The sequence below is a fragment of the Coregonus lavaretus genome (genome assembly GCF_964263955.1).
Source record: "Coregonus lavaretus genome assembly, contig: HAP1_SCAFFOLD_2249, whole genome shotgun sequence".
NCBI classification, from domain to species: Eukaryota; Metazoa; Chordata; class Actinopteri; order Salmoniformes; family Salmonidae; genus Coregonus; species Coregonus lavaretus.
Window position 1 is genome coordinate 25974 of NW_028162897.1, and position 23653 is coordinate 49626.

General features: G+C 45.6%; 1 protein-coding gene and 1 long non-coding RNA gene across 2 annotated transcripts in view; both read left to right on the forward strand.

The window, feature by feature from the left end:
- Positions 1–2892: 2892 nt before the first annotated feature.
- The window catches only part of LOC311118718 (uncharacterized protein), a gene marked incomplete at its 3' end in the record, with an annotated part of 55647 nt that continues 34886 nt past the window's right edge, over positions 2893–23653 (forward strand). Inside the window, 13 exon segments of the mRNA XM_084193501.1 lie at positions 2893–2950; positions 4955–5014; positions 8053–8510; positions 8764–8930; positions 9110–10659; positions 10661–10911; positions 10995–11168; positions 11414–11587; positions 13547–13720; positions 13800–13973; positions 14425–14598; positions 15058–15104; positions 15241–15793. Of these exon segments, the coding sequence (XP_084049627.1) occupies positions 8080–8510; positions 8764–8930; positions 9110–10659; positions 10661–10911; positions 10995–11168; positions 11414–11587; positions 13547–13720; positions 13800–13973; positions 14425–14598; positions 15058–15104; positions 15241–15793 (3869 nt within the window).
- On the forward strand, positions 21912–23510 carry LOC311118722. Its single transcript, XR_014611843.1, has 4 exons — positions 21912–21980; positions 22588–22625; positions 23107–23171; positions 23304–23510. It is a non-coding gene; the product is annotated as an uncharacterized lncRNA (long non-coding RNA).

A 23653-nucleotide genomic window follows, 5' to 3' on the forward strand; every position in this document is an offset into this window, starting at 1 on the left:
GGGTGTTGTCACAGGGCCCTCTCTTGGTAACACCTGCAAAACATCACTAAATCAAATCCTGAAATAAAAATCCACTTTTACTAGATAAAATATGAATTTATGGGCTGAATACTTGCATTAAGTTTATGAAGACTTTACATTACATACATACATACTATAAACCTATACGTGGTGAACCCGCCCACTGTGTTGAAATAGGAAGTACATTTATAAGGAAATAGAGAAAGAAATGGACACTATCGGTCGAAGAAAAATGCTTCTGAGGTTTGCAGCGTTCTTTTACAATTTTATGTAGAAAAGTGTTTTGTAAAAGTTAGGCCATCGCAGAGAGAGGTGATTTAGGGGGTAAGACATCCGCAGAATTGTTAACTTATTCAAATACTGATTTCAACGTTCAATATGGATCATTTTAGGCTTACTTACATTGTCTCTGGATCATATTGATTAGCCTAGTCAATATGAATCAATGTTATATTATAGGCTACAGGGCTATGAGGTAGGGTATGGGCGATTGACTGCACATGATCGTGATATTAGCTTTGCGCTCTTTCAATTACTGGTGTAATGAATACTCGGACAGAGTGGTAAGATCCAATCGCAGAATAGCGATGCTTTATTAGAGTACAGACAAGGGAATAGCTTAATCGTGGTCGGGCGGGCTGGGGTCAAAACCGGGCCAGGCATAGACAGGCAGAGGTACCAATGGAGCGGGCTTAGTCGTGGTCGGGGGAACAGGCACAGGATCAGAGAACGGTAATCACTGGGGTAGACAAGCAGAGGATTAAGCAATTCGGGGAGTCAAACAACAAGGCACAGGTCGGATACACGGGTAATCAAAAACAACAAACTACAAAATGGTACAAAACAGTCCATACTACATTCAATGATGTCAACTAGAGTTGATTTATTCCTCTACTACTCTCTATTGTTGATGTCCTTTTATATTTTACATTCTCTCTCTCTCTCTCTCTCTCTCTCTCTCTGTCTCTCTCTCTCTCTCTCTCTCTCTCTCTCTCTCTCTCTCTCTCTCTCTCTCTCTCTCTCTCTCTCTCTCTCTCTCTCTCTCTCTCTCTCTCTCTCTCTCTCTCTCTCTCTCTCTCTCTCTCTCTCTCTCTCTCTCTCTCTCTCTCTCTCTCTCTCTCTCTCTCTCTCTCTCTCTCTCTCTCTGAACAAAAGGCTAGTCACAATGGAACAATACCTCGCGCCGACTGAGCTTCTGAGCACACCTTATATCCTACACTCTAATTACTGACAGGTGTGCTCAGAACTCAGGTGAACCAGATCGAGTCTGATGACTCCCCCTCTCTGTAGATCGGGGAAGTGTCAGACTCTGTCTAGACCCTGCCAACCCTATTATAGGCTACAGGGCTATGAGGTAGGGTATGGGCGATTGACTGCACATGATCGTGATATTAGCTTTGCGCTCTTTCAATTACTGGAGAAAGACGTGTATCAGGTAAACTAGTTTCTATGAAAAAACAGTCTCGTCAATTCGGCCAAGTAAAAGTGACGTGCACCAATGGGCATTGAAACGTTTTTTTATTTTTCCCGAGTTCCAAGTCAACTTCAGTGCGGTCAAAAACAACTTTAAACTCTCCGACTTTCGACTTCAGTGCGGTCAAAAAACAACTGGAAACTCTCCGACTTTCGACTTCAGTGCCGTCAAAACAACAACTTGGAACTCAGGAAGAAAAAAAAACGTTTCAATGCCCATTGCTGCACGTCACTTTCACTTGGCCTAATTGACTAGATGGACTTTTTTTTCAAAGAAACGAGTTTACCTGATACACCGCTTTCTCCAGTAATTGAAAGAGCGCAAAGATAATAATCATGATCATGTGCAGTGAGGAAAGAAAGGGAAACATAATGGAATGATGCTAAATGTAAGCTACAAATGGAAGAAAACGAACACTAAAGTGACAGTTATAAATGTATGTGGGTTTTACTGACGGTGGCTCTCGATAGTGGCTGATATTTAACATGATACAACTTGTAAAATAAACGGAGAAAAGCCTGGGCATAGCCTATAATTAAAACATTCCGAAGCTCATACATCAACTCGGCAGGTTCAGTCCTACAGAAGCCTAAAGCTTGGGTGTCCAAATTGCATCCACGCCTATTATGAGGTCACACCAGTAGAGGTGCGTGAGTAAAATCACTGGGGAAGACAGAAAAATACAATACAATCTATGTGTTGTAATGTTTGTTTTGCTCTATAACCTGTTAATTCATATGCCTTGTGACCCTGATATAGGCTTTAGGCCTAAAGGTCGAGACAATAAGAAGACACAGTGGCAGAATAAATTCAACCACACGTTTGTTTTTATCACAAAACCAGAGAGCAACTTCTGTCCGGTTAAGTCCACAAAGCATATTCTATGTAACAGACAGTTACATGACCTACGTCATGGTCAAGCAAGTTAATGTTTCCGATCACTAAACAACTATTGATTTAGAACCACAGAGAGTTACCGCAAGTTGTAAATGCAGTGTAGTCACCTCTGTTAAGGTGTGTGTGTGTGTGTGTGTGTGTGTGTGTGTGTGTGTGTGTGTGTGTGTGTGTGTGTGTGTGTGTGTGTGTGTGTGTCTGTGTGTGTGTGTGTGTGTGTGTTAGAGAGAGAGACAGATCCTATGTCAATAAGCTCTAAGGTCCTATGTTACTACACAGTGTATAGAGTACGTACTCTCAAATGACACGCCTTTCCCTATATAGTGCACTACTTTTGATATTGCACTATGCTCAATCTCCACCTCTCCTCCCTCTCTCCACCCCTCCTTCTCTCCACCTCTCCTCCCTCACTCCACCTCTCCCTCTCTCCCCCCACCTCTCCCTCTCTCCTCCCTCCCTCCCTCTACCTCTCCCCTCCCTCCACCTCATGTCCCAACATAGGTAGTATAAGGAAGTAGAGGAAGAAATTGACTTCACAGGTAGAAGACAAAAACATCGGAGGTTTGTAGCTTTCTTTTACAATTTAATGTAGAAAAGTGTTCTGGAGAAGTTAGGCTATCATAGAGAGACAGATGATTTAGGGGTAAGACATCTACAGAAATGTAAAGTTAATACAATACTGATATCAACTTTCAAGAATGATAATTTTACTGTACATTGGTGTTGATTCATATTGCTTAGCCTAATCAATATGATCCAATGTGATGTGATGTTATAGGCTACAGGGCTATGAGGTAGGGTATTATTGGTAAAGGCGATTGACATCACATTATCGTGATTATTATCCACATGTCGAAACTGCGTTAGAAAGACGTGCATCAGAATTATGTAAAGCTGTCACTAAAGAAAATAGTCTGTTTCGACAAGTCAGTCAAGTAAAAATGACGTGCAACAATAGACATAGAAACTATTTAAATGTTGGGATAATTCAAAGTTCAAGTTGAAAATGCTTTCTGGTGACACCGATCAGAAAGGCTGTGGTCCGTTTTGCTCAGTGCTGTACGCTTCATATAACTTGGCCAGCTCACTGTTGCGTAATGTTCCGCATCGTTGTCGGCACACCTGAATACAAGCCCGGGTGCAACGGACGAGATAAACTGTTGGCACCTCATGTGAAGTCAAGCAGTGCATGGGTGTATTCACTAAGGGCACTATTCCAACTTATGAAATTACGCCTTTCCTACGCACTGCTCATAGATTCTATTCAGAAATATTGGAAGTTGGAAAAAAAGTGTACAATAGGGGTTGAATAGGGGGGTCCTATACATTTACCCTAATTCTCACTAATCATGGAACTGTATGAAACCGGTTCAGTCGTCGTGAACCGTGAACCAGGCTACAGGTTTAACCTGCTACGTGTGGTCTGAGTTCCATAATGATTCAAACAGGCTACATGTCCTAAATTCTTGCACAACGTTAGCCTAATGCTAACGACCCTCAGGAACAACTGACGTGACAGAGGAAAGAAAGGGAAACAGAATGGAATGATGCTAAATGTAAGCTACAAATGGAAGAAAACGAACACTAAAGTGACAGTTATAAATGTATGTGGGTTTTACTGACGGTGGTTCTCGATAGTGGCTGATATTTAACATGATACAAATGGTAAAATAAACGGAGAAAAGCCTGGGCACAGCCTATAATTAAAACATTCCGAAGCTCATACATCAACTCGGCAGGTTCAGTCCTACAGAAGCCTAAAGCTTGGGTGTCCAAATTGCATCCACGCCTATTATGAGGTCACACCAGTAGAGGTGCGTGAGTAAAATCACTGGGGAAGACAGAAAAATACAATACAATCTATGTGTTGTAATAATGTTTTTGCTCTATAACCTGTTAATTCATATGCCTTGCGACCCTGATATAGGCTTTAGGCCTAAAGGTCGAGACAATAAGAAGACACAGTGGGAGAATAAATTAAACCACACCTTTGTTTTTATCACAAAACCAGAGAGCAACTTCTGTCCGGTTAAGTCCACAAAGCATATTCTATGTAACAGACAGTTACATGACCTACGTCATGGTCAAGCAAGTTAATGTTTCCGATCACTAAACAACTATTGATTTAGAACCACAGAGAGTTACCGCAAGTTGTAAATGCAGTGTAGTCACCTCTGTTAAGGTGTGTGTGTGTGTGTGTGTGTGTGTGTCTGTGTGTGTGTGTGTGTGTGTGTGTGTGTGTGTGTGTGTGTGTTAGAGAGAGAGACAGATCTTATGTCAATAAGCTCTAAGGTCCTATGTTACTACACAGTGTATAGAGTACGTACTCTCAAATGACACCCTTTTCCCTATATAGTGCACTACTTTTGATATTGCATTATGCTCAATCTCCACCTCTCCTCCCTCCCTCCACCCCCTTCCCTCCCTCCCTCCCTCCCTCCCTCCACCCTCACCCTCACCCTCACTCCACCTCTCCCTCTCTCCCCCCACCTCTCCCTCTCTCCTCCCTCCCTCCCTCTCGCCATCTCTCCCTCTCCCCTCCCTCCACCTCATATCCCATAATAGGTAGTATCAGGAAGTAGAGGAAGAAATGGACCTTACAGGTAGAAGACAAAAACATCGGAGGTTTGTAGCTTTCTTTAACAATTTAATGTAGAAAAGTGTTCTGGAGAAGTTAGGCTATCATAGAGAGACAGATGATTTAGGGGTAAGACATCTACAGAAATGTAAAGTTAATACAATACTGATTTCAACTTTCAAGAATGATAATTTTACTGTACATTGGTGTTGATTCATATTGCTTAGCCTAATCAATCCAATGTGATGTGATGTTATAGGCTACAGGGCTATGAGGTAGGGTATTATTGGTAAAGGCGATTGACATCACATTATCGTGATTATTATCCACATGTCGAAACTGCGTTAGAAAGACGTGCATCAGAATTATGTAAAGCTGTCACTAAAGAAAATAGTCTGTTTCGACAAGTCAGTCAAGTAAACTGACGTGCAAAAATAGCATAGAAACTATTTAAATGTTGGGATAAATCAAAGTTCAAGTTGAAAATGCTTTCTGGCTACACCGATCAGAAAGGCTGTGATCCGTTTTGCTCAGTGCTGTACGCTTCATATAACTTGGCCAGCGCACTGTTGCGTAATGTTCCGCATCGTTGTCGGCACACCTGAATACAAGCCCGGGTGCAACGGACGAGATAAACTGTTGGCACCTCATGTGAAGTCAAGCAGTGCATGGGTGTATTCACTAAGGGCACTATTCCAACTTATGAAATGACGCCTTTCCTACGCACTGCTCATAGTTTCTATTCAGACTTGACCTTATTAAGTTGCACAACGGGTTTTGCAGGCGTGGTTCCCTTGCGACTGCTGAATAAATGTATTTCAACCGCTGAAAACACTCCCACTTGCTTGGTAGATTTAAAAATACTCAGATTTTGTAGATTATTTAGGCACATTTTAGGGTTAGGAAAGTATGTATGAATCATTCAAAAAAATTGGTTTGGAGAACCTTTACACACTAAATATATGGATGAATAAAAAATACAGTGGTTTGATTCATCCTGAAAGTTGTCATATTCAAGTTCAATCCATGAAATATTGGAAGGTGGAAAAAAGTGTACAATAGGGGTTGAATAGGGGGGTCCTATACATTTACCCTAATTCTCACTAATCATGGAACTGTATGAAACCGGTTCAGTCGTCGTGAACCGTGAAGCAGGCTACAGGTTTAACCTGCTACGTGTGGTCTGAGTTCCATAATGATTCAAACAGGCTACATGTCCTAAATTCTTGCACAACGTTAGCCTAATGCTAACGACCCTCAGGAACAACTGACGTGACAGAGGAAAGAAAGGGAATCAGAATGGAATGATGCTAAATGGAAGCTACAAATTGAAGAAAACGAACACTAAAGTGACAGTTATAAATGTATGTGGGTTTTCCTGACGGTGGTTCTCGATAGTGGCTGATATTTAACATGATACAACTTGTAAAATAAACGGAGAAAAGCCCGGGCACAGCCTATAATTAAAACATTCCGAAGCTCATACATCAACTCGGCAGGTTCAGTCCTACAGAAGCCTAAAGCTTGGGGGTCCAAATTGCATCCACGCCTATTATGAGGTCACACCAGTAGAGGTGCGTGCGTAAAATCAATGGGGAAGACAGAAAAATACAATACAATCTATGTATTGTAATATTTGTTTTGCTCTATAACCTGTTAATTCATATGCCTTGTGACCCCGATATAGGCTTTAGGCCTAAAGGTCGAGACAATAAGAAGACACAGTGGGAGAATAAATTCAACCACACCTTTGTTTTTATCACAAAACCAGAGAGCAACTTCTGTCCGGTTAAGTCCACAATGCATATTCTATGTAACAGACAGTTACATGACCTACGTCATGGTCAAGCAAGTTAATGGTTCCGACATTTTCGGACCACTAAACAACTATTGATTTAGAACCACAGAGAGTTACAGCAAGTTGCAAAGAATGGTTCATGGTCCTGATTTATGTGTCCGTGCAAGTATGAAAAAACATGTTGACTCACCCTACTTGTAGAGAAACGCCAATGACATCCTCCTCTCTTTCATGTTGACAAAATGATCTATCACTCTGTCATACAGTACACGGTCTATCACTCTGTCATACAGTACACGGTCTATCACTCTGTCATACAGTACACGGTCTATCACTCTGTCATACAGTACACAGTCTATCACTCTGTCATACAGTACACGGTCTATCACTCTGTCATACAGTACACGGTCTATCACTCTGTCATACAGTAAACGGTCTATCACTCTGTCATACAGTACACGGTCTATCACTCTGTCATACAGTACACGGTCTATCACTCTGTCATACAGTACACGGTCTATCACTCTGTCATACAGTACACGGTCTATCACTCTGTCATACAGTACACGGTCTATCACTCTGTCATACAGTACACGGTCTATCACTCTGTCATACAGTACACGGTCTATCACTCTGTCATACAGTACACGGTCTATCACTCTGTCATACAGTACACGGTCTATCACTCTGTCATACAGTACACGGTCTATCACTCTGTCATACAGTACACTGTCTATCACTCTGTCTATCACTAGGCCAAATGCTCACAGGCTTCCCTTGTCTTCAATGCTACGGGCAACAATGTCATACTCGTTTGGACCAGACAGCATCAGATAGATGGCCTACACATAGAGAGACAGAGGGGCGCTGTTTAGCTCGCTCGGATGCTTTCTCCTGTGAGATACATTCAGCCTCTTGCCAATTAAAGGACAATTATGAAGCAAAGAGAGACGAAAGATACATTATAGCCTGGCTTCCTTTGGTATAGAATAAATACCTGTCAGCTATTTTAACTGTATGTAATGTCTACTTGGTAAATGTTTATAATGTCTGTCAATCTAAGCTGTAACGTCTTTTTAGTTGTGTTTACCCGAGGTAGACTAGCTGTTGTTATGGCGTCAGCTAATGGGGATCCAAGTCAAATCAAATCAAATTAACTGTGCATGTTTAAATGCAACATGAAGTCTCTGTTTGAACTTTGACCACAGACAGTAAAAGTGTTGTCATTGTTAATGGTTCTTCAACAATGTTCAGAAATATTGACTGTTCTGTTATTTCTTATTGTAGCTGAGTGAGCTGTGACTTACATCTAAAATGAGTCTCTCTGGGGAGAGAGAGGAGGGGACCACTGCCTCTAAAATGAGTCTCTCTGGGGAGAGAGAGGAGGGGACCACTGCCTCTAAAATGTGTCTCTCTGGGGAGAGAGAGGAGGGGACCACTGCCTCTAAAATGAGTCTCTCTGGGGAGAGAGAGGAGGGGACCACTGCCTCTAAAATTAGTCTCTCTGGGGAGAGAGAGGAGGGGACCACTGCCTCTAAAATTAGTCTCTCTGGGGAGAGAGAGGAGGGGACCACTGCCTCTAAAATGAGTCTCTCTGGGGAGAGAGAGGAGGGGACCACTGCCTCTAAAATGAGTCTCTCTGGGGAGAGAGAGGAGGGGACCACTGCCTCTAAAATGAGTCTCTCTGGGGAGAGAGAGGAGGGGACCACTGCCTCTAAAACGACTCAAGACACCAGTTCTAAGAGGTAAGAGATTACATGTAAAATATACAGTTCTCTTAAAGATATAAAACTAAAGGGAAAAGTTTTCCCAAATTACATCAAATGTAGTTCTACATCATTAATTTAAAAGTCCCCAAACCGATTTACCAATTGCAGACTGTAGCTTTATAAAGAAACATCAGGACTTCTAGAAGTTAAATTATACAGTTGTTGAAATGATGTAGATGAGGTACTGATGATATATTGATGAGGTGATCTGCCTCCCTGTTTTGTTCAGTGTCCAGAAGCCCAGAGCAGAGTCACCTGCCCCCAGCCTGCTATCAATGAAGAGTGATCAGCCACCTGCTTTCAGCCAGGAACCATTACCAGATGACAATAAGGAAGTGGAGAGTTTGGACAGTGAGGATGCATTAAAGATCACACACAACCTTCTGGACAGAAGAAGTAAGACTGTGTTTCATACAATATTACAAAGAACGGGACAAAGGCCCCTCTAACACACACACGCACACACACACACACACACACACACACACACACACACACACACACACACACACACACACACACACACACACACACACACAAACTTATGAGTCCCAACTCTCATTGTTTTCCTACAGGTCAAACTCTTCTGACAGTCCAACAAGACATTAAGGCTAAACTGAAACACAAGTATCAACACATATCTGAAGGAATTGGACACCATGGAAACCAAAGTCTGTTAAAGGACATCTACACAGAGCTCTACATCACAGAGGGTGGAAGTGGAGGGGTCAATAATGAACATGAGGTGAGACAGATAGAGATGGCATCCAAGAAACAAACCACACAAGAGACACCAATCAAATGCAACGACATCTTCAAGCCTTTACCTGGACAAGAGAAACCTATCAGAACTGTGCTGACAAAGGGAATCGCTGGCATTGGAAAAACAGTCTCTGTGCAGAAGGTCATCCTTGACTGGGCAGAGGGAAAAGCAAATCAGGACGTTCATTTCATGTTTCCTCTTCCTTTCCGTGATCTGAACCTGAAAAAGGACCAATACAGTCTGATGCAACTTCTTTCCCACTACTTCTCAGAGCTGAAAGAGATTGACAACATTGAAGATGGTGAAACCAAAACTGTTTTCATTTTTGATGGTCTGGATGAGTGTCGACTTCCTCTAGACTTCAAAAACAATGAGAGGTGCTGTGATGTCACGAAGCCAACCTCGGTGGACATGCTGCTGACAAACCTCATCAAGGGGAATCTGCTTCCCTCTGCTCTTCTCTGGATAACCTCACGGCCTGCAGCAGCCAATCAGATCCCTCCTGAGTGTGTTGACCAGGTGACAGAGGTACGAGGGTTCAATGATCCACAGAAGGAGGAGTACTTCAGGAAGAAAATCACAGATCAGAATCTGGCCAATGAAATCATCACCCACATAAAAACATCAAGGAGCCTCCACATCATGTGCCACATGCCAGTCTTCTGTTGGATATCAGCCACTGTCCTTGAGATGATGCTGAAAGAGGCAGAGAAGGATGAAGTCCCCAAAACTCTGACCCAGATGTTCACACACTTCACGCTCATCCAAATCATTGTGAAGAACAAGAAGTACAACAAAGCCACAGAGACAAACCCAAAGGAACTGTCTCAGTCAGACAAAGAGATGATCCTGAAACTGGCAAAGCTGGCTTTCCAACAGCTGCAGAAGGGCAACCTGATCTTCTATGAGGAGGACCTGAGAGAGTGTGGCCTTGATGTCACAGAGGCATCAGAGTACTCAGCATTGTGTACAGAGATCTTTAAAGAAGAATCTGGGCTGAACCAAGACAAGGTCTACAGCTTTGTGCATCTGAGTATTCAGGAGTTTCTAGCAGCAGTGCATGCTTCAGAATCATGTCTGGACAAGAAGGAAAATGTTTTTTCCACCACTAGTGAGGATGAAGAGGAGGAGTCAATCCAGTTGTTTGACTTACACAGGAGAGCAGTGGACCAGGCCTTGAAGAGTGATAATGGACACCTGGACCTGTTCCTCCGCTTCCTTCTGGGTCTCTCACTGGAGTCCAATCAGAATCTGTTGCGAGGCCTTCTGACACAGACAGGAAGTACAACACAGAGCAATGAGGAAACAGTTGAGAGAACAGTCAGGTACCTTTTAGACAAGATCAAAAGGGAATCCTCACCATAAAAGGATCATCAACTTGTTCCACTGTCTGAATGAACTTGGTGCCAACTCTCTAGTTGAAGACATGCAAACCTCCCTGCGATCAGGAACTCTTTCAGAAACAGACCTAGAACCTCAACAATGTTCAGCCCTGGCCTACCTGTTACTGATGTCAGAGGAGGTGCTGGAGGAGTTTGACCTGAAGACATACACCACATTAGGGACAGGTTATCAGAGGTTGCTGCCGGTAGTGAAAACCTGCAAGAGAGCACTGTAAGTTCTGCTATTGAGTTGATGTATACAGTATCATTATTCTGAAGGATTTGTATATCTAACAGATGATCTCCTCTCTCCAGACTGGCTGGCTGTGAACTCACATATGAATCCTGTGAGACTCTGGCTTCAGCTCTGCAGACACCAAACTCCCCCCTGAGAGAACTGGACCTCAGCTACAATGACCTGGGAGACAGAGGAGTGGAGCTGCTCTGTGTTGGACTAACCAGTGCACTCTGCAACATACAGACACTAGTGTGAGTTAACTTTATTCAGTATGAGTTATTATGTGTATGTTTTAAACATTATTTGAACGTCTTGGTAAATATGCAGAAACATACATAAAATGTGATAAATATATAAAACTAAGGTTAAATGTCTTGAGTGAGTTAGTATGTTTTTAACATTGGTTAATCATGTGTCCTGTTATTGTCTTAATGCATCTCATTATTCTTAAAGCTTTGCATATTTAACAGTATATCACTATATCTCCTCTCTCTAGACTAGCTGACTGTGACCTCACATATGAATCCTGTGAGACTCTGGCTTCAGCTCTGCAGACACCAAACTCCCCCCTGAGAGAACTGGACCTCAGCTACAATGACCTGGGAGACAGAGGAGTGGAGCTGCTCTGTGTTGGACTAACCAGTCCACTCTGCAACATACAGACACTAGTGTGAGTTAAATATCTTCAGTATCCACTGTGTGTGTTTATATATTATGTATGTACTGTATACTGAACAAGAATATAAATGCAACATGCAACAATTTGAAAAGTTTTACTGAGTTACAGTTCATATGAGGAAATCAGTCAATTGAAATAAATTCATTAGGCCCTAATCTATGGATTTCACATAAATGGGAATACAGATATGCATCTGTTGGTCACAGATACCTTAAAAAAAAAAGTATGGGTGTGTATCAGAAAACCAGTCCGTATATGGTGTGACCACCATTTGCCTCATGCAGCGCGACACATCTCCTTCACATAGAGTTGATCAGGCTGTTGATTGTGGCCTGTGGAATGTTGTCCCACTCCTCTTCAATGGCTGTGCGAAGTTGCTGGAAACTGCCGGGAACTGGAAGACGCTGTCGTACACGTCGATCCAGAGCATCCCAAACATGCATGTCTGGTGAGTATGCAGTCCATGGAAGAACTGGGACATTTTCAGCTTCCAGGAATTGTGTACAGATCCTTGCGACATGGGGCCGTGCATTATCATGCTGAAACATGAGGTGATGGCGGCGGATGTATGGAAAGACAATGGGCCTCAGGATCTCGTCACGGTATCTCTGTGCATTCAAATTGCCATCGATAAAATGCGATTGTGTTCATTGTCCGTAGCTTATGCCTGCCCATACCATAACCCCACCGCCACCATGGGGCACTCTGTTCACAACGTTGAAATCAGCAAACCGCTTGCCCACACAATGCCATCACGACGCCATACACGCTTTCTGCCATCTTCCCGGTACAGTTGAAACCGGGATTAATCCGTGAAGAGCACACTTCTCCAGTGTGCCAGTGGCCATCGAAGGTGAGCATTTGCCCACAGAAGTTGGTTACGACAGCGAACTGCAGTCAGGTCAAGACCCTGGTGAGGATGTGGTCCTCTGTAGCTCAGCTGGTAGAGCACGGCGCTTGTAACGCCAAGGTAGTGGGTTCGATCCCCGGGACCACCCATACACAAAAATGTATGACTGTAAGTCGCTTTGGATAAAAGCGTCTGCTAAATGGCATATTATTATTATTATTATTATTATGATGAGTACGCAGATGAGCATCCCTGAGACGGTTTCTGACAGTTTGTGCAGAAATTATTCGGTTGTGAAAACCCACAGTTAAATCAGCTGTCCTAGTGGCTTGTCTCAGACCATCCTGCAGGTGAAGAAGCCGGATGTGGAGGTCCTGGACTGGCGTGGTTACATGTGGTCTGCAGTTGTGAGGCCGGTTGGATGTACTGCCAAATTCTCTAAAACGATGTTGGAGGCGGTTTATGGTAGAGAAATTAACATTCAATTATCTGGCAACAGCTCTGGTGGACATTCCTGCAGTCATCATGCCAATTGCACGCTCCCTCAAAACTTGACACATCTGTGGCATTGTGTTGTGTGACAAAACTGCACATTTTAGAGTGGCCTTTTATTGTCCCCAGCACAAGGTGCACCTGTGTAATGATCATGCAGTTTAATCAGCTTCTTGATATACCACACCTGTCAGGTGAATGGATTATTTTAACAAAATGGATTATCTTAACAAAGGAGAAATGCTCACTAACAGGGATCTAAACAAATGTATGCACAACATTTGAGAGAAATAAGCTTTTGTGCGTATGGAACATATCTGGGATCTTTTATTTCAGCTCATGAAACGTGGAACCAACACTTTACATGTTGGGTTTATATTTCTGTTCAGTATAGTTAGTATGTGTATGTTTTTAACATTATTTTAACATTTTTGGGACATATCCAGAAACATACATAACATATATAAAACTAAGGTAAATATCTTGAGTGAGTTAGTATGTTTTTAACATTGGTTAATCATGTGTCCTTCTGTTATTATCTTAATGCATCTCATTATTCTTAAAGCTTTGCATATTTAACAGTGTATCAACATATCTCCTCTATCCAGACTGGCTGGCTGTAAACTCACATATGAATCCTGTGAGACTCTGGCTTCAGCTCTGCAGACACCAAACTCCCCCCTGAGAGAACTGGACCTCAGCTACAATGACCTGGGAGACAGAGGAGTGGAGCTGCTCTGTGTTGGACTAACCAGTGCACTCAGCAACATACAGACACTAGTGTGAGTTACCTTTCTACAGTATGAGTTATTATGTGGATGTTTTAAACATTTGTTAATCATGTGCTCTTCTGCCCTCTAGTCTAGGTCAGTGTGGTCTGACAGAGGGTTGCTGTTCAGATCTGGCCTCAGTCCTGAGTTCACCCAACTCACAACTGAAACAACTGGAGCTGAGAGACAATGACCTGCAGGACTCAGGAGTTACACTGCTGTCTGCTGGACTGGAGGATCCAGACTGTAAACTACACACACTGGGGTAAGTACAGCTGTTTTAGTCAGGTCGGTATTGAGCTGAATTACACTGCCCTCTGCTGGACTGGAGGATCCAGACTGTAAACTACACACAATGGGGTATATACAGCTGTTTTAGTCAGGTCGGTATTGAGCTGAATTACACTGCCCTCTACTGGACTGGAGGATCCAGACTGTAAACTACACACAATGGGGTATGTACAGCTGTTTCAGTCAGGTCGGTACTGAGCTGAGTTACACTGCCCTCTGCTGGACTGGAGGATCCAGACTGTAAACTACACACACTGGGGTATGTACAGCTGTTTCAGTCAGGTCGGTACTGAGCTTAGTAAAACAAATACTCTGAACATCTGATGTTTCATCACAATATTTGTGTCATAGACAAATATATGGGTGTCCTACAAGATGATTGACACCAGTCCACCAACCTAGACAGCTGTTGTGTCTCTCTGTAGGCTGTCTGGCTGTCTGGTCACAGAGGAGGGCTGTGCTGCTCTGTCTTCAGCTCTGAGGTCAAACCCCTCCCACCTGAAAGAGCTGGACCTGAGCTACAATCACCCAGGATACTCTGCAGGGGGACTGCTTTCAGCTGCTCTGGTGGATCCCACAGATAAACTGATGAAGCTGAAGTAAGTCAGAATAGATGTCCTAATAGTGTGAGCAGTGGTTGTGTCCTATGAAGTGTAGTAGGTCCAGTAACATGAGGACATGATGGTAGAATACAGGGGACGTTTACCCAGCAGGCTTAGCACTCCAACACAGCATACATCATCACCACATGAATACTCTTCTTCTGCATCTCTGATATCCTGTTGGAATTGTACTCTGTTCTGTATGCAGTAGGTAGGTTAGAATACCTGTATGTCTCTAGTAATTAATTGTACTCTGTTCTGTATGCAGTATGTAGGATAGAATACCTGTATGTATCTAGTAATGAATTGTATTCTGTTCTGTATGCATTAGGTAGGTTAGAATACCTGTATTTCTCTAGTAATGAACATGGATAGTGCACCAGAACACAACAATATGGTTTAAATGTTGACTGCTTCATTAGGTCTTTGTCAGTCAATAACCTGTTTCTCCTACAGTGTGGATCATGGTGGAGAGTTCAGGCTGAAACCAGGGCTGAGGAAATGTAAGTCTCTTCAATCCTAATTAACTACATATTCAGAACTACAGTAACATAGTAACTAATCAATACTTGTTCTCTACCTACAAAACCACATTTTATATGAAGATGTGGTTTGATTAAACTCTCCTTTTGTCTACAGATGCCTGTCATCTCACCCTGGACCCAAATACAGCAAACCCAGTCCTGATACTGTCTGAGGGGAACAGGAAGGTGACATGGGTGGTGGAGAAGCAGCATTATGAAGACCATCCAGACAGATTTGACCGTCAACCCCAAGTTCTCTGCAGAGAAGGCTTATCTGGATCTCGTTATTACTGGGAGGTGGAGAGGGATGGTGGCGAGGCTGACATTGGTGTCGTGTACAAAGGAATGAAGAGGAAGGGAGAGGAGATTGACAGTTGTATTGGATATAATAGGAAGTCCTGGGGTTTATTCTGCTATGGCAGTGGATATAACTTTCACCATCCTGGATTCAACAGATCCATCTCTGGTCCTGTTTCAAACAGAGTTGGAGTGTATCTGGACTGGCCAGCTGGTACTTTGTCCTTCTATAGCGTGTCCTCCTCTGGTACACTGACACACCTTTACACAGAACACACCACATTCACTGAACCCCTCTATCCTGGGTTTGGGTTTGTGGTTTATTCCTCCTCAGTGACCCTGTGTCAGATAGATGACCAACACATTCAAAGGTGAGTCATAGTAATGTTTTATCATGCGTTTTCCTCTGGAATCATTCCTACAATTAGATTAGTATTGGTGTGTTTTAATGTGTTCTGTTGGACCTACAGACAGTTAGATTAGTAGTAGTGGTGTGTTTTAATGTGTTCTGTTGGACCTACAGACAGTTAGATTAGTAGTAGTGGTGTGTTTTAATGTGTTCTTGTCAAGGTTTGCTGTAGGTGGGTGTAGTGGTGGAATCAAGCGCAGGACACCGAAGTAAATAGTCCAAAAGACTTTAGTTGAAAATACCAACAAGGCAAACAGGAAAACTTGCCCGAAGGCGAAACGACGCACGTAGGCGACCAAAAGAAAGGCGCACGACAACAGGTGCGTAAAATGCTCCAGCGCAGTGGAGTAAAAATCTCAACCGAGCGAAATAGTCAAAAGACCAGCAAACACGACAGTACACGAAACAATCACCCACAACACTAAACACACACAACGAGAAACTTATAGGACACTAATTACACAAAACGCTAACAGGTGTGGCAAACAACAGACAAAAGCAAATGAACGTAGAAACATTCAACGGTGGCAGCTAGTATTCCGGAGACGACGAACGCCGAAGCCTGCCCGAGCAAGGACGAGAGGCAGCCTCGGCCGAAACCGTGACAGTACCCCCCCCTTGACGCGCGGCTCCAGACGTGCGCCGACTCCGGCCTCGGGGACGACCAGGAGGACGCGGAGCAGGGCGCGTCGGGTGCCCACGATGGAATTCCGTCAGGAGAGACGGGTCCAAAATGTCTCTCCTCGGCACCCAGCACCGTTCCTCCGGACCGTACCCCTCCCACTCCACCAAATACTGGAGACCCCACATCCGACGTCTCGAATCCAAGATGGATCTCACGGAGTACGCCGGTGCCCCCTCGATGTCCAATGGGGGCTGAGGAGTCTCCCTGATCTCACTTTCCTGGAGTGGGCCAGCTACCACCGGCCTGAGAAGAGACACATGGAACGAGGGGTTAATACTTTTATATTCAACAGGTAGTTGTAATTTGTAACACACCTCGTTCAACATTCTCAGGACTTTAAATGGCCCTACAAACCACCGACCCAGTTTCCGACAGGGCAGGCGGAGGGGCAGGTTTCTGGTAGAGAGCCAGACTCGATCACCAGGTGCGTACACCGGTCCCTCACTGCGGTGGAGATCGGTGCTCGCCTTATGACGTCGGAGGGCCCGCTGCAGGTGGACGTGTGCAGCGTTCCATGTCTCCTCCGAGCGCCGCGCCCACTCATCCACCGCAGGAGCCTCGATCTGGCTCTGCTACCAAGGTGCCAGAACCGGCTGGTAACCTAGGACACATTGAAAAGGGGTTAGGTTAGTGGAGGAATGGCGTAGGGAATTCTGGGCCATCTCGGCCCAGGGAACGTACCTTGCCCAATCCTCCGGCCGGTCCTGGCAGTATGTTCTAAGTAACCTACCCACATCCTGGTTTACGCGTTCCACCTGCCCATTACTCTCCTGGTGGTAACCCAAGGTGAGGCTCACCGAGACCCCCAACCGCTCCATAAAGGCTCTCCAGACCCTGGAGGTAAATTGGGGACCCCGATCAGACACAATATCCTCGGGTACCCCATAGTGCCGGAACACATGGGTGAATAGTGCCTCGGCAGTTTGCAGGGCGGTAGGAAGGCCCGGCATGGGGAGCAAACGACAGGCCTTAGAAAACCGGTCCACAACGACCAGTATAGCCGGTATTCCCCTGTGAAGGAGGAAGGTCAGTAAGGAAATCCACCGAGAGGTGGGACCATGGTCGTTGTGGAACGGGCAGGGGTAGTAACTTACCCCTAGGCAGATGTCTAGGCGCCTTACACTGGGCGCACACCGAGCAGGAGGAAACATAAACCCTCACATCCCTTGCCAACGTGGGCCACCAGTACTTGGCACTAAGACAGTGCACTGTCCGGCCGATACCAGGGTGTCCAGAGGAGGGTGACGTGTGAGCCCAATAGATCAATCGATCCCGAACCTCGAGCGGAACGTACTTCCGACCCTCCGGGCATTGCGGTGGACTAGGGTCGGTGCGTACCGCCCGCTCGAGCTCAGCATCGACCTCCCACACTACCGGTGCCACCAGACACGACTCCGGCAGTATGGGAGTGGGCTCCACGGACCTCTCCTCCGTGTCATACCGCCGAGACAGCGCATCTGCCTTACCGTTCTGTGACCCAGGGATGTACGTGATCTTAAATGTAAACCGGGTCAAGAACATATTCCATCTTGCCTGGCGAGGGTTCAGCCTCCTCGCTGCCCGGATGTACTCCAGGTTACGGTGGTCCGTCAAAATGAGGAAAGGGTTTTGAGCCCCCTCAAGCCAGTGCCTCCACACCTTTAGGGCCTGTACCACGGCTAACAGCTCCCTGTCCCCTACGTCATAGTTTCGCTCCGCCGGACTGAGCTTCTTTGAAAAGAAAGCACAGGGGCGGAGTTTAGGTGGCGCGCCTGATCGTTGTGAAAGCACGGCTCCTATACCGGCCTCAGACCCGTCCACCTCTACCTGAAATGGCAAAGAGGGATCCGGATGCGCCAGCACAGGAGCCGAGGTAAACAGGTCCTTCAGCCTCCCAAATGCCCTGTCCGCCTCGGCAGACCACTGCAGACGCACCGGACCCCCCTTCAAAAGAGACGTGATGGGAGCTGCCACCTGTCCAAAACCCCGGATAAACCTCCGGTAGTAATTCGCAAACCCCAAAAACTGCTGCACCTCCTTCACAGTGGTTGGTGTTTGCCAATTACGCACGGCTGACACCCGGTCTACCTCCATCTTCACCCCTGACGCAGACAACTGATACCCCAAAAAGGAGACCGACTCCTGGAAAAACAGACACTTCTCTGCCTTAACATACAGGTCGTGCTCTATCAGCCTCCGCAGCACTCTGCGCACCAGGGCCACATGCTCGACACGGGTAGGTGAGTACACGAGGATGTCATCTATGTACACAACCACCCCCTGCCCCTGCATGTCCCTGAAGATCTCATCCACGAATGATTGGAAAACTGACGGAGCGTTCATCAACCCGTATGGTATGACAAGATACTCGTAATGGCCCGAGGTGGTACTAAAGGCTGTCTTCCATTCATCGCCCTCCCTGATGCGCACCAAATTGTACGCGCTCCTGAGATCTAATTTAGTGAAGAAACGTGCCCCATGCAATGACTCAGTCATGGTCGCAATCAGCGGGAGTGGATAACTATACTTCACCGTAATCTGATTGAGACCACGATAATCGATGCACGGGCGTAAACCACCATCCTTTTTCTTCACAAAAAAGTAACTCGAGGACGCAGGGGAAGTGGAAGGCCGTATGTATCCTTGTCTCAGAGATTCTTCTATGTACGTCTCCATAGCTTTTTTCTCCTCCTGAGACAGAGGATACACATGGCTCCGTGGGAGCGCAGCTCCTGCCTGGAGGTCTATCGCACAATCTCCCTGCCTATGGGGAGGCAACTGCGTCGCCCTCGACTTACTGAACACTATAGCCAAATCCCCATACTCAGGGGGAACGTGCAGTGCGGGCACCTGGTTTGGACTCTCCACCGAGGTAGCCCCTATGGAAACACCTAAACATCGACCCACACACTGGGCAGACCACTCCATCAGAGCCCTCTCCTGCCACGAAATCGATGGGTTATGGGTACTCAACCAGGGCATGCCCAGCACCACCGGATACGCAGGCGAGTCGATCAGAAATAGCTGGATCATCTCCTGATGACCCCCCTGCGCACACATCCTAAGTGGCGCAGTGACCTCCCTGATCAAGCCCGCACCCAACGGACGGCTATCTAAGGCATGAACGGGGAAAGGGACATCAACAGGAAGAAGGGGAATCCCTAAGGCTAAACAAAACTTCTTATCAACAAAGTTCCCAGCCGCGCCTGAATCTACTAGCGCCTTATGCTGGGAATGAGGTGCTACCTGTGGAAAACGCACAGGTATACAGAAATGTGCAACAGAGGGCTCTGGGTGAGTGGGGCGCCTACTCACCTGGAAGGAATCCCCAGTGCGGGACCTGTCGTTCTCTCCCCTAGGAGGCCATCCCCAGCACCTGGCCGCGGTGTGTCCTCCCCGACCACAGTTGGTGCAGGCGATGGACCCCCTCGTAGACCGACCCCTCCTCTCTCTAGCGCCAGCGCCCCCGAGCTCCATGGGGCACGGCTCGGAGGCGCTGGAGGGTGAAATGGACGGACCCCCCTCGGAACGTCCGCGGGTAGCTAGCAGGTTATCCAGCCTGATGGACATGTCGACCAACTGGTCGAACGATAGGCTGATGTCCCTACAGGCCAGCTCCCTACGGACGTCCTCGCGCAGACTACATCTGTAGAGATCGATGAGAGCCCGCTCATTCCACCCTGCATCCGCCGCTAGAGTACGGAATTCGAGGGCGAACTCCTGAGCACTCCTCCTCCCTTGCCGGAGGAAGACCAGACGCTCCCCCGCCGCTTTCCCCTCCGGGGGATGGTCAAACACCGCCCTGAAGCGGCGGGAGAACTCGTCGTACGTGATGGTATTCGCGTCGATCCTCCTCCACTCTGCGTTGGCCCATTCCAACGCCTTCCCGGAAAGGCAGGAGATCAGGGCGGACACGCTCTCATGTCCCGAGGGCGCCGGGTGCACGGTGGCCAGGTAAAGCTCCACCTGGAGAAGGAATCCCTGACACCCGGCCGCGGTCCCATCGTAGGCCCTCGGGAGTGAGAGTCGCACTCCTTTGGGTTCCGGAGCTGGAATGGGCTGACCTGCCGATGGTGCTGGCAGAGATGATGGCGGTGGAGGAGTCCCCCAGCTTCGGATGGTGGTGATCACCTCCTGCAGTGCAGTCCCCATCTGCAGGATCTGGTCACTCTGTTCGCGAACCCGGTCCTCCAGCGTCGCTGATGTTGCTGCGGCTCCTGCTGATTCCATTTTGCAGGTGGGTGATTCTGTCAAGGTTTGCTGTAGGTGGGTGTAGTGGTGGAATCAAGCGCAGGACACTGAAGTAAATAGTCCAAAAGACTTTAGTTGAAAATACCAACAAGGCAAACAGGAAAACTTGCCCGAAGGCGAAACGACGCACGTAGGCGACCAAAAGAAAGGCGCACGACAACAGGTGCGTAATATGCTCCAGCGCAGTGGAGTAAAAAGCTCAACCGAGCGAAATAGTCAAAAGACCAGCAAACACGACAGTACACGAAACAATCACCCACAACACTAAACACACAAAACGAGAAACTTATAGGACACTAATTACACAAAACGCTAACAGGTGTGGCAAACAACAGACAAAAGCAAATGAACGTAGAAACATTCAACGGTGGCAGCTAGTATTCCGGAGACGACGAACGCCGAAGCCTGCCCGAGCAAGGACGAGAGGCAGCCTCGGCCGAAACCGTGAAAGTTCTGTTGGACCTGCAGACAGTTAGATTAGTAGTAGTGGTGTGTTTTAATGTGTTCTGTTGGACCTACAGACAGTTAGATTAGTAGTAGTGGTGTGTTTTTAATGTGTTCTGTTGGACCTACAGACAGTTAGATTAGTAGTAGTGGTGTGTTTTAATGTGTTCTGTTGGACCTACAGACAGTTAGATTAGTAGTAGTGGTGTGTTTTAATGTGTTCTGTTGGACCTACAGACAGTTAGATTAGTAGTAGTGGTGTGTTTTAATGTGTTCTGTTGGACCTACAGACAGTTAGATTAGTAGTAGTGGTGTGTTTTAATGTGTTCTGTTGGACCTACAGACAGTTAGATTAGTGGTGGTGGTGTGTTTTTAATGTGTTCTGTTGGATGTACAGATGTTTCCTCTCCTATGTCTCACTGTAGTGTCAGTTTCACTCTAACCACAAGAGGGCATCAGAACCTGTTAAAATGATACCTGGTGACTTCACGTCTCTAGGGGCTTTCATCAAGATAAGCAATGTCACCTGTAATGTCACCATCAGTATTGACTTCATGGAAGTTGACATAGTGTTATGTCACATTAGGCAATGCACCCTACATAGGGAGCTGTTCTGTCACCCTTTATACACCCTTTGTATTGCGTATGAAGACTGTATGTATGCTATATAAAGCCTTTATAAGTTGTATTTAGTTTAATCACAGTCTATCCATCTGCTTTACCAACAGCAGAGACCATGGTGGAGAGTGTTGTATCAAGCCTGGACCTGAGAACACCAGAGACCAGATATGTGAGTGTTAACTGATAATTGTTTTAAAATCAAAATACGATTAAAGCGTTCTTGAGTCCCAGGCAAGGAACACAATCATGATATATTTGGTCAAAACAAACTTAAAGGCAGAGTCAGCAATATGATGTAGATGCACAAAGTAAACATCATAGTGGGTAAACTTCTACAACAACTAAGGGCGTTGGAGCGCGATGCTAAACTTCTCTGTTTTGGTCCCGTGGCTACGACACTGTAAGAGAGTGAAGAGAACCCGTGCACATGGGCAGATACTGTGTGAGAGAGAAGTCAGGCATCTTGCTCATCACAATATCTGCGGTGCTGCTCGTACAACATCATTTAGCTGACTCTACCTTTAAGCTCTCATCCTGGGATCTACCAGAAATCAGGCCCCCAACATCTCCAAAACATGGACCAGAACCATGTTGTTTCCTGCTTCCACAAACATTCATTAATATAACACTAATGTCAGATTATGGTATGATAATGAGTGTACATTCTGAGACTGTTGCTCACTTACATTCATTTTTATTACAAGTCTGTTTAATATTTATTAATTCATTATTACATGAGATTGTCCGTTTTAAATAACAACTACTTTTGACTTCAGGGATTCCTCAGAGCTGTAAGACTTGTGACCATGTTGAGGTAAGTCATAATGTCAATTCTCACTTTTACATACCTTCAGGAGTCAGGCACAGTCTGAAAGCCAGGTGTGTACTGACCAACCATTCATACTGGGATATAGACAGTCCTGTGTTCTGCTTTAGTAATATAAACACAGTCTGAAAGCCAGGTGTGTACTGACCAACCATTCATACTGGGATATAGACAGTCCTGTGTTCTGCTTGTAGGCATGCAGGATTTTAGCTGTTGTCATATTTTGTCATTAGACAGTTTAATTGGATCAATCACCAGCATTCCATGTAACATTGAATAAATACATTAGATAAATTACTTTGTTCATTTAATGGGCCAGTTTCCCGGACAAAGATTAAGCCTAATCTTGGACCTTAAAAAACGTTCTATTGAAACTTCCATTGATCATGCTTTAAGTCCAGCACTAGACTCAATCTGTGTCCAGGAAACTGGCCCCATATGTATAACTGACATGCTTGTCCTTGTTCAGGACTCCACACACTGGCTTCCGATTGAACCCTTGACTTCCACTGTCCAGGAAGTGACAATGTTCAGGTAAAATAACTACTTTTAACATTTCATTCCACTTGCTAGTGTATTTCCCCATTACCTTTGGGAATAGGCTTCTAATCCAACCTCTCCATTTGACGATTGACCCTCTCTACCATATCTTGTTGTTGCCCTCAGGCACAGGACACCCAAAGGGCGTTATGAGTGCACAGTGTCTGGGCTCCGCTGGGTGTGTGACAGAGATGTCATTCTGAAGTATCACTTCAGGAACTGGTATCCCTACAGTCACCTTCTGATAGACATGCAGTACGGACAAGGTGGTCCATTGCTGGACATCACTATGGAGTTAGGTGAACTGGAGGAAGTTCATCTGCCACACTTTGTCTGTTTAGGTAAAACCATATAGACATAGTATTCAGAAAGACATTTCCATGTAACTGAGTTTCACTTCCTGAATTAATGAATGAGTTATTCTGGGAGTTTGTTTACTGTGATCTGATACTGCATATTCTTTGTGTTTTAGTTGG